Source organism: Mchenga conophoros, linkage group LG11 (genome assembly GCF_057382185.1).
Source record: "Mchenga conophoros isolate Kocher_MC1m ecotype Shallow Benthic linkage group LG11, M_conophoros_male_GT1.1, whole genome shotgun sequence".
Taxonomy (NCBI): Eukaryota; Metazoa; Chordata; class Actinopteri; order Cichliformes; family Cichlidae; genus Mchenga; species Mchenga conophoros.
Genome location: NC_140536.1, coordinates 18,957,525 through 18,968,598, shown reverse-complemented (window position 1 = coordinate 18,968,598; position 11,074 = coordinate 18,957,525). Strand labels below are relative to the sequence as shown.

Here is an 11,074-nt window from a genome sequence, read left to right as displayed (position 1 = left end):
AATTAGTTGTAACTTTTTTATTTGTATACATAAGTATCAAAGACAAGGACTCATGTAGAATACAAACATATCTGATAAATACATAACTCTAAACCATACAGTCATAACGCAGTGGATTTTAGAACTGTGCAGCATAGTTTGATTCTTCTTGTCCCCTTGAGTATACTCAATTCACACTGATGGAAAATTGTTCTCCAAGTGCTCATTTCGGTATGATATAATATTTCTGTCCCATTGGTGATCGTTGTAACAGGTTAGTGCTTTGTAGGACTTTAATTGGGTGTGAGGTGTCACTCTGTCACTGTACAGTTTAATAAACATAAGAATTACTTCGGTCATATGATGTGAGTGGTGAAAAGTGATGAAATTTTAACCCAAATCAAACACCTATGGGACATCTTCTATTGGATTTTTTACTATCATCGTATAACACCAAATGATGGCATTTCTTAGAAGAGTGGCATTGACTCCCTAAGCTTTGGAGACATGTTAACACCAGGTAAGCTTTTCAGCCCTGCGTCTTCATAATACATACAAATGCATTTCATTTAAATTTGTCGTCTGACTGTGAATTAAATTTTATTTACAGAGCGTACAGTGAAACTGAGAAACACTGAAAGGCACTTCATGTGGGGTACGGCTGGTTTTCTTGTGATGTATCTGGATCCAGCAGATCATCTGCATAAATATCCTCTGTTCTGGGAAGAGATACACAAGCAACAAACTTTTTCAACCATATGTAGTATGTTTGTATGAACTGCGGTGTATTTATGTGTTAGACAAAAAAAGGTTATGAGGTGTACAAGTGTTAGTTGTGCAAAATAATGTTTAAACAGTTACTTTATTTGCTGTAATGATTTTGGTATATGATATAATAATTCTTAAATACTTACATTACTTCCAGAGTGTCTTCAACTGCAACCTCCTCTACAACCTCCACTCCAATGATCACGTTCCTCCTCACTGCTTAAATCAAATACAAGAACATTTTGATATGTCTCAAATGGATACCTGCATAAATATATGTGTGTGTTGGCTGAATGACAACAGTAATCTCAGCTTTAAACACTCCGATGGAACATCTTAGTTCAGTACATTTAATATCACAATTGCTAAGGTAAAGGAAAAGGATATCATTAAGGAAAAGACCCTAGAAACTAGGTGTAATCTCACCTCCACAGTAGATAAATGGAGATCCTGATGAGCAGTGACCCAAAACAGCTTGTTCCCTCTGTCTATAAACACATCTCTGGGTTTCCATCCCTGGACCTCCACAGCACTGACAACCCATGAAATGCTGGAATACATCTCCTTGCTCAGCTTCAACCACTGTTATTTGCTGCAAAGGAGCACCCGCGTCATGCTGACACAGCCCTGTGCTGTTGGGAATCCCTGAGTGGACCTGAGGCTCATAGATGGACCACTGACCATCAGCAGACTGACTGATAATGTCACCACATCCTGAAGAAATATATGTGAGATACAAAGTTAACTTGACCAATCAGTGGCTGAGGTCGAGCTATACATTACACTAAACAACAACCAAAATATACATGGTTTATTAATGCAGAGGATGGCTTAGAGTTACACGTCATGGCTGAATCATATGTCTGAACCATCTGTTTCCTCCACCTGCTGATTAGACCTGCTGGGTTTGGACTAAAACCATGGTCAGCAGTCAGCAGTATACTGGTACACATTCCCACGCACACATACACACACAACAAATATACAGAAATAGCAGGGAGTGTGGGGTTTCACAAACAAAAAAGCAACATTAAATAGGATTAGATTTGTTAAGATTTGTAATTTATACCATTTACTCCAGTGGTGAAAGCAGTCATGCTACCAACAGTAAGTCTTTGCAAACTCATTCTTCAGCAATAAGAGATACTTGGATTTAAATGTGACTTTTGTTACATAATGTGGCAGCTAAGGAGAGAAAAAATTGAGCATGTGTACTTGTTTAGCTCTCCTCTTGGGAAATCAACCTACACTTTCATTTTATCCACAATGATGACTTGGATCCTTATTGATATTTCTATTATTTTATTATCAGTTAATATAACTAAATACAACAGCAGATCCTTTTTATTAGTCTAGGCCAGATAGTATGTGTGATATCGTTCAGTTTTTTAAATGACATTGTGATCAACTGAACACACATGCATTTTCTTTTTTTTCTTTAAAAAAATGTTATGTTTGTCATACGTTCCATGTAGATTTGCTCTCAATGAGTAAGGTTCTGTATGATGTCATTTAATAATTAGATATGCTTTTTATGCATTTTTAGTGCCTACTTTTTGTTATGTTTCCCATTTTTTAACCTGTCCTTCTGCATTTACAGCTGCAAAAACCTGACATCTCAGACCTACCTGTATTATAGCAACATACAGCTGGAAGTTCTCCTGTTTCTTCACCCTCCTCCTCTTCTTCTTGGTGGCTCACCATGACAGAAACAAGGCTCCCTGAGTGCTGAGGATGAAGACACAGAGAAGGTCTGGGTGACCAATTCCAGCATTCATGACTAAGTCTGTACATCCCAGCGCCAACTTCAGCACCGTCCACTGACGCGTGTGGTTAAAGCGGTGAAACAGATTGCCTTTCTGCCTCCTAAACAAACGATGGAGCCTCTGATTGGGTTTTCTCTGGACTGGAGGTGGAAGCAGAGGAAATGACTGTATGAGCCACTTGAGAGAAGAAGCTGATTGGGCTGTTTGTTTCTGTCTCTGATGTAATGTCTTACATTAAAGGATCAGTCCTGTATTTTAATCACAAAACATAAATAAATAAATAAATAAATAAATAAATAAATAAATAAATAAATAAATAAATAAATAAAATCAACTTCTTAGTTTTGTACCTAGCTTTCAGCAATAAAATTGTTTCTTTTTGGCAAATCCAGTCATTTTTTAAATAGTAACATCTGAGAATTTATTTTTACTTAAGTGGTTATCTTTAAGGAAGGGTCAACATAAGGAAAGATTATAAGGATTTATCACAGAAAAACTATAAGTAAAAACAAAAAAAACCATTCTGTATGTCTTAAGCAATTTAAAGTGGAATTTAAAATCTCCAGGGCATTATCATGGTAGTTTTATACTTTATAAACCACTGACAACTTTTTCTATCAATACATTTCTCCTGATTCATTTTTTGGTCTTGAGGATACTTACTGATGCAAACACTTCAATCTCATGAACAAAGTACTGCAAAACAAACAGACAAAAACAAATCATGTCAACTAAGCTAAAAGACAAATCCAGAAAACAAAGAAAGCAAGCACACTAGGAGGGCAGGGGGATAAACTAAACTTAATTTCTCTCATTCCCATTTTTTTCGTTTAATATCTCTTCCTGCTCTTCTGTCCTCCAGATGCATTTAAGGAATCGATATTTTGGTAAACAGACCTCAATGATTGATTCTGGGTCATGAGCACGAGACCAGAGGAGACAAAAAAAGAGAAACGAGAAAACCCTTAGGGAGGGTGGGAACAAAACATGGGATTAATAATAACACAAAAAACCACATGACGATTTAAGCTTTAAAATGAAACAATATGTGAACTGAATGAGGGGCCAGAATGAAACTAACACATACAAAGAGTTGCAGACAGAGACGAACATAGGAGTCAGTCACATAGAGAAAACCACTGGCAAAACAGGAAGTGTGAATAACAACGAAAACCCAGCAATCAATATTCAAAAACAGACAAAAGAAGAAAGAGAATAATAACAACATAACCAGAAATAATACAAAGATCACGACACTTTGCATTACAAAATGTGCAATAATATCTTGTTATCACACGTATGTACGTAAAAGCTTTGTACAGCAGCTCATAGATAGTAAAATGTCACTAAAGGCTTTTACCGTAAAAATTATGATTAGAAATAATTCGACTGTGGTGGTTAACCACTTTAAAACTGAAGTATTGACTGATATTTATGGTGTACATTTTTAATCCATTAATTTACTGCAGAAAGGTTTCACTTTTACAGCCAGCCCTCTTGATCATATTGGTCAATTAGAGGTCACATGTCCTCTCCCTTCCAATCAGAACTTAATGTGGTGGCTCGCACTGAGGAAAGTGGACATTTGCCCCTCCGAGGCTTCACAGTTGTCTGTTTCTTCTCTGAGGTCGTACTTTTTATATCAGGTAAGTTCACATTTAGATCTGTGCGTCATTGTACTTCACGGCACTTTATAGCCTCACTTCTCGGTGTTTTCCTGCGTACATCACCAGACACGCCCTCAGTCGCTAGATTTGTTTTGCTCTGAGTCGTTACTATTCTTATGTTTATTTCGTTTTGTAACAGGAATAAGATGGCTTTTCCCGGATACGGCGCTGGCCCCGGTGGATTTCCAGGAATGGTAAGAAACCGTTAAATTGTGATGAAACGGTTTTACAGCCATCAACCGACCTTCGTCCCGGGATGGGCGTCTTTTCCAACCAGTCCGGAAGTTGGACGGTTTGACAGAAATTCCGCGTTTAGATCCGTTACATACAGGTTTCCATTTGAAATAACATGCAAACATTTTGACAATATATTTGGTTTCAAAGTATCTTAAAGAATTTTTCGGCTTTAAAATGAAACTCGAGCAGTATTTGTGTGTTTTAGATTCGTACTAACTAATGACTGTATAAAGGATGCATTCCGCAATCGAGCAAAAGTGTTGTTTTTACTTAAAAGGTACTCAGAGTATAAGATGATGTAGGCATTTGTGTTGCAAACACACAGCCATCTATTCTCTTCCGCTTATCCTTATGAGGGTCGCGGGGGGCTGGGGCCTATCCCAGGTACCAAAGGCGAGAGGCGGGCTACTACCCGGACAGGTCGGCAGCCTGATGCAGGGCATTCGCACTCACATTCACACCTATTAGCAAATTTATATTAACCATTTGACTTAACCCCACTAACTGGATGTCTTTGGGTTGTGGGGAGGAAGTCGGAAAGAAACCATGCAAACACGGAGAGAACATGTAAACCCCACACAGAAAGCCCCTCACCAGGTGGTGGAGTCAAACTCAGGATCTTCTTGTTGTGAGGGAACAATGTTAATCACACAAATACCCATAATTCTTATATTATCACATTTTACTTTAAGTAGCATCAAGTAGGATTTAATAAGCTCATAGTGGATCATAATTCTAACCTGATAATTGTTTCTAAAATCCTAACCATAGCACATCTGAAGCTGCCACACCTCATCAGAGCAGATAGCAGTTTGTTCACAGTGTAGTCTAAAGCAGTTAGATTTATACTAATAATTATACTAATTATATAACAAGTGCCTTGTAATGATTGTATCCAGATGTGTTGTGCAGCTTTTATTTATCTATATATCTGTTATTTTTATTACAGTGTCCATTAATGACAGAAATATTGGTGCTGGAGAAGGATGGCACATCTTCTTCAATGAGGCCTCAGAAAGCAGCCACGCAAATTAGAAAATACACTGAATCATTTCAAGCCTTTTAAGTGGAAAACAGGATTGTGAAATGGTCAGCTAGATGGGTTTTGGTTTATAAATCCTGTGGTTACATTTTAGTTTCTCTCAGGAGACCTGATAGAAAGTTTTTCACCCAGTCATGATTGATTTTGCCTGCTGATTTAAAATGACTGAAATTGGAGGTTGGTAACCTACATAACCTAACTATTGTTAGTGTGTGTCACTTTTACAGCTGAAGTAATTAGATGATTGAACTGTTGGTTGACAGACACACATTCATAATGCGCTTTTATCTAACACAGTCACACTACAATGGATTGAGGGCATTTCGGGGTATTACCCCAAGATTTTTCAACACATGGACTAGAGGAGCCAGGAACAATCCTACAACCTTCCGATCGTTAGACCATCCACTTCACCTGAGCCACACCTGCCTTTATGCTAAAATTCCTTTGCTAAAAACATTTTAGTCCATTGTTAGGCAACATGATGATGTCATACTAATTGATAAAGCCCTTTATATATAACCTAAAGGCTAAAAAGTGTCATATTTGGTTCCGTAACTAATAACTTAAAATAAATAAGTGTTTAGGAGGAGTTGGGTGGTAAAAAAGCCCCCATGAACAGACAGATAATGTCTATTATATGTATATTATTATACACGAGTATAGTATACTATTATTAGTATATTATATTGATATCCTTCAAGATCCTGTTGTTTTTGTGAAATATCTAAATCATCTATTTTCATTTAAAGGTTTTCATTTAAAAGCATTTAAGAAATTCAAAAATAATATGTTTATTTATATTGAGATTTTTTTTATAATAAAGTTTGTATAACGTATAGTTTGTTATTTTCATAGCAGGACATTGAGTTCTATGGAACTCAAGTATATCTACAAATACAGAATAATATGAAGAATCAGCTAAATCTCGCTGATTTTGATTTCTTTCGTTCTAACTTTCAGCAACAAGATCCTCTCTATGGTTATTTTTCAGCTGTTGCTGGTCAGGTAAGAGACAAAAGTCAAAGTCTCAAATCACTTCACTGATTTTGGACCTGATGAACTGTTGATGTAATGACCATTCATGCTTCTTTAAACCTTTGTAAAGTAGCTGATAGTTACTTAACCGTGTTGTGTATCCCACTTTGCCGTGTTTTCATAAACCCCGACAGGATGGACAGATCTCAGCAGATGAGCTGCAGCGCTGCCTCACGCAATCTGGCATCTCTGGCTCATACCAACGTAAGAGCAAAGGCTGTTTAGAATTTAAAAAGCACCTCAAACACAATACTGATTTTGGTCATTTCATTTTATATCTAAATTATATCTGTACCTCTTGTTAAATAGTACTGTGGTGTGACTTTTGGTCATAGTTATAAAAACCTTTGCTCTAAAAATCATTTAGCATTAAGGGGAACTCTCTTGTTGGCAAGCAGCAGTTTAAGTGCTAACCAGTTTCACTGGTATTGTATTCAGTGCCTCGAGACCTCGAGAACTGTTTTGCACTGTTAATGAATTCAATGAGATAGCTTAAAAACACCGAACAGCCCATAATAGTTCTGCTTTTGAAGTCTTTTTGTATGTGACAGTTGATGCAGACAGGAAAAATGGGGGGACAGGTGTTGGGTTAAGAGAACGTGGTTTGTTGTAGTTAGTCAACGTTCGTTCACATTTCTTTCTGCGTGACTTCACAACTGTGGTTACATATGAGAGCAGTTAGTGTTTGTTTTTGTTCAATCTTTAAACCACCTTGTATACAGATTAAAATCAGTGTTTGTATCGGTCTGTCATACCTGTTAATAACGGTGATCTCCTTATTACACAGTTAATGTTATTTGTATATTTGCCCAGATGAATCCAAACATAGTTATCAGTTGTATCTTTATGAGCTTTGTTTCTTTCCACAGCCTTTAGCCTTGAGACATGCAGACTGATGATCAATATGTTGGACGTATCCTTCAGCTAATCATCCAAAAGACATGTTTAGTGGATTAACTGATATGATGACAGTTGCTAATGGAAAAACACTACGTGACACAGTGCGTTATAAAAGGAAACCATAACTTGGGTGATGTATTAAGGGTCCTTGACTGACTCTGCTATCTCAGAGGGATCTGTCCTGCACTATGGGCTTTAATGAGTTCAAGGACCTGTGGCAGGCTCTGAATGGCTGGAGGGGGACCTTCGCATCCTTTGACCGGGACCAGAGTGGGACAATAGAGGGCCATGAGTTGCAGCAGGCCATCAACTCCATGGGTAAGAGAAAATTAAAATTAAGTTATGACTTTGACAACAGTCAGGTGTCCACTGGAGCATTGCAGCATGTTTTGCTTGCTTGAGTTATTCCCACTTTTCTTACCAATCCCAAAGAGGTGCTGTATATGTACAAGTCAGTTTAGCTGTGATGAGGGATAGAATCCAGCATCCTTGTTCGATGTAAAAATACATGTCAAAGTTTTTCTAAACCTTATACATCAAATAGAAAGGATGTTATCTAAAGTTAAAATATTTTAGTGCAAAATTCTCCAAAAGTTCATACTGACCCTTCTCTGGACAGTAGAGACTGCCTAGAAGGTCTCTAAGGGAAAAGGACTTTGAACTTTGTCCCGCATATTTCTGTGTATATGGACTATACATGCACAGACTGCCTTGGGTTTTAGAGTGGCAATAAAGTAGATGTTAGCCAAGTGCTATGACCATTAGATAATGTATGTGTGTTCATTCAGGTTACAGTCTGAGCCCTCAGGCTATGAACTGCATCATGAAGCGCTACAGTCTGAACGGCAGAATCCCCTTTGATGAGTTTGTGAGCTGCGCTGTGAGGCTCCGCGCCCTCACCGGTGAGTCGGTCAAGAAATGCATTAAACTGGACATAGCAGTAAATATTCTTGACAGAGGACCTTTCTTAGGCTCCTTGAATATTGCTTGATCCTTTTCTTTTACGTGTATTTAAGTTGTAAACAGGATTAAGAGGACAACATAAAATTATGTTCTTTCATGAGGTTTTTATAGATAGTCATACAGCTTTGTTAAAACAATAAAAGAAAAGAATACCTACAATGACAGAAAAGCAAAAGAAATAAATTGTGTAATAAAACTCATGTGGCTTTTTTTTAATGTGTCTTTGTTTTTCAGATCAATTTCGAAGGAGGGACACAACCCAAACTGGCAACGCCTCATTTCAGTATGACGATGTAAGTTTTTTACAGCTGACGTGTTTCTTCTTTGTCTGAAGAGTTTGTTTTAATGCCGTGTTTTCTTGTGTCAAAATAAACAGTTTATAATTTTGTCACCAAATGCTGGAGGGTATTTAATTTGAAATTTGTGTAGAGTTTGTATTAACAGATGTGATGCTGTTAGTTTGAAAGGCAGACAAAAAACAAGCCCTCTTACAAAAACAGAGCTCCTGGGTTGGAAACAAGACTCATGAACTGTTGTACCCAATTATACAAAGAGAATTAGAAATGAAGACTCCGAGACTCGAGACTAATTTCAGATAAAGGCTTTGGTCACTGTTTAAGGAATAAGATGTTCATTATATAGTAAATATGTTCATTAAACCTAAATATGCTTTTTTTTTTAAACCATAATACAGCTTTTATTCAGACAGATTACTTAAAAACACTTGAAATAATTACAAAAATCTGATAACTATTTTTTTCAAACAATGTAAAACTGTGTTTTGATGACATCACAGAACTTTAGTTTGCCAGCCGAAACACTCGAGTTGGAAGTTGCATTAAAGTTGAACAAGTGAGACTAAAGTATGTTGGAAATGAACACTGCCACCCTGTGCTTGGAAATAATATTCCATGTGAATTCCCTCTTGCCACAATCCTGACTGTACTGTTGTTGACACTTGTTATACACTCAGCCTTTCCTTCTTGAATGGAAATTATTAATAACTTCTTGCTGTGTTGTTTTAGCAACATATCAGCTATTTCTTCACTACAGATGGGTTTAGCTCCTAGTTTGGTTCGAGGGGCTGGGCTGGACGTGGGACCTCAGTACCGTGTGTCCATCCCACAGAACTGTTCTGCATAATCTGGTTCCAAAACAGGATGTCAGTGCCTGTTTCTGAGATGTCTTGGCATCCTTTCTACAGATTTGTGATGCTGATTGTCTTTATATTTAGTATGTTTTAGAAATATATAGACATCTTGGCACATTTTAAGGTTATAAAGAAAACCTGTAAGCAACAGTGTTTTATTTGCTACAGAAAAAAAAATCTCCTAAAGACTACAAAGACTACGGGGTAGCTGTAGCTCAGGTGGTAGAGCAGGTCATCTACTGATCGGAGGGTTGGTGGTTCGTTTCCTGGCTTCCCCTAGTCTGCATGCCAAATATCCTTGGGCAAGATACTAACACCAAATATGAATTGATTGATTTCTTGTTTCTTACAGTGGCAGCAGGAAGCTGCAAACATGCCTTAACCAAACAGAAACAGTTGCCTGGAAAACTGAAACAATTGGATACATTATTAAAGTTATTACACATCCTAATAAAAATGTGATGTAGTAAAGAAAAGAATTGCTGGAGAACTGTGTAAGAGTTGTAGAGTAACATATTATCTTTGTCTCCGTAGTTTATCCAGGTCACCATGAGCATTTGAAGAGGACAGCACGAAACAGAGGGACACCCACCACCTTTTAAAATCTTATATTAATGGCATTTCTTCATATGTATTTTTACACACATTATTGTACAAAATGTCACTGAAACATTCCATTTTACCAAAAACCTTTTGTAAAGTAATGCATAGTGTTAAACTTAAGAACAAGTAACCTCGGTGTGTGCTAGTGTCATTTGAGTGCCTGTATACTGGAGCTTATTAGTGTCACTCTTACATATGCATGGGCTCTTACCACTAGTAACGATGTAAACCCGCAGGCTGGTCAGTGGCATGTGAACTTTAATGGAATTAATAAAGAAATATATGAATTTACTTATACTTTGCTTCTATTTACTTCTGTTACCTTTGGTTTACGTTTCTGTCCTTTTAAAGCTATCTTTTCTGTCCTTTAAATGCATGCAAGACATGCAATTAAAGGACAAAAAGGTGCTTATAAATTCAGTGAAGCGTCAGGTTAATTACACTGTTTGTTATATTATTAGCTTGTGAGTTATTTTATTGGGATTTATTTCATTTGAACATTTAACATTTATATGTAAACTAGTTTTAGTGACTGTAAATATGTATCTAGAAAAACAAATGATTGCAACATGTCTGCTTAAACTTATGCACAAAACCACAAAGTAGTCCCAGAGTATAGGCTATTTAACCCCCCCTTAAATAACATTTTAGCTTTTAGTCTACAGTAGTGAACTATATGGCATTGGGGGAAAGAGCAAAGGACCACATAGTAAGTAACAGTCTGTGTTGGGTCCACGTTTATGAGACAAATAAGAACTGCATGGAAGCGCTTCAATTTGACACAATCAAAACAGAATCTTGCTCATTGTTTTATTTCCAATGAAGACTTCATGTAATCTTCAGGAGTTTATATTTTCCACAGTTTTCCTCAGCTTTCATGACTTCGATGTGTTTAATTATGTCAGCTTGACGTGATGGTGTCAACTTGTTATCCAGATCATTTTCGTTTTTTATGTTCTTC

At 37.0% G+C, this 11,074-nt stretch overlaps 2 protein-coding genes across 6 annotated transcripts in view; one reads left to right on the top strand and one right to left on the bottom strand.

Moving 5' to 3' along the window:
- Positions 1-2: 2 nt before the first annotated feature.
- The window catches only part of LOC146563922 (uncharacterized), a 32,711-nt gene continuing 21,639 nt past the window's right edge, over positions 3-11,074 (bottom strand). Inside the window, exons 1-6 of one of the 5 annotated variants that reach the window (XM_085291306.1) lie at positions 4,217-4,257; positions 3,177-3,209; positions 2,376-2,653; positions 1,174-1,461; positions 894-966; positions 3-693 (exon numbers count right to left, since the gene is read on the bottom strand). In XM_085291306.1, coding sequence (XP_085147432.1) covers positions 675-693; positions 894-966; positions 1,174-1,461; positions 2,376-2,541 — 546 coding nt within the window. In that variant the 5' untranslated portion in view covers positions 2,542-2,653; positions 3,177-3,209; positions 4,217-4,257 and the 3' untranslated portion in view covers positions 3-674. Of the gene's footprint in view, positions 699-893; positions 967-1,173; positions 1,462-2,375; positions 2,785-3,176; positions 3,210-4,216; positions 4,258-11,074 lie in introns of those variants that run through there. The other 4 variants (XM_085291303.1, XM_085291305.1, XM_085291307.1 and 1 more) reach the window with 4 other exon arrangements.
- Positions 4,018-10,404, top strand: LOC146563923 (sorcin-like). The gene is made up of 9 exons (XM_085291308.1): positions 4,018-4,159; positions 4,320-4,374; positions 6,423-6,467; positions 6,632-6,701; positions 7,367-7,410; positions 7,568-7,715; positions 8,186-8,299; positions 8,595-8,653; positions 10,045-10,404. Exons 2-9 carry the CDS (start codon positions 4,327-4,329, stop codon positions 10,069-10,071), a joined length of 555 nt encoding a protein of 184 aa, XP_085147434.1. The 5' UTR covers positions 4,018-4,159; positions 4,320-4,326; the 3' UTR covers positions 10,072-10,404.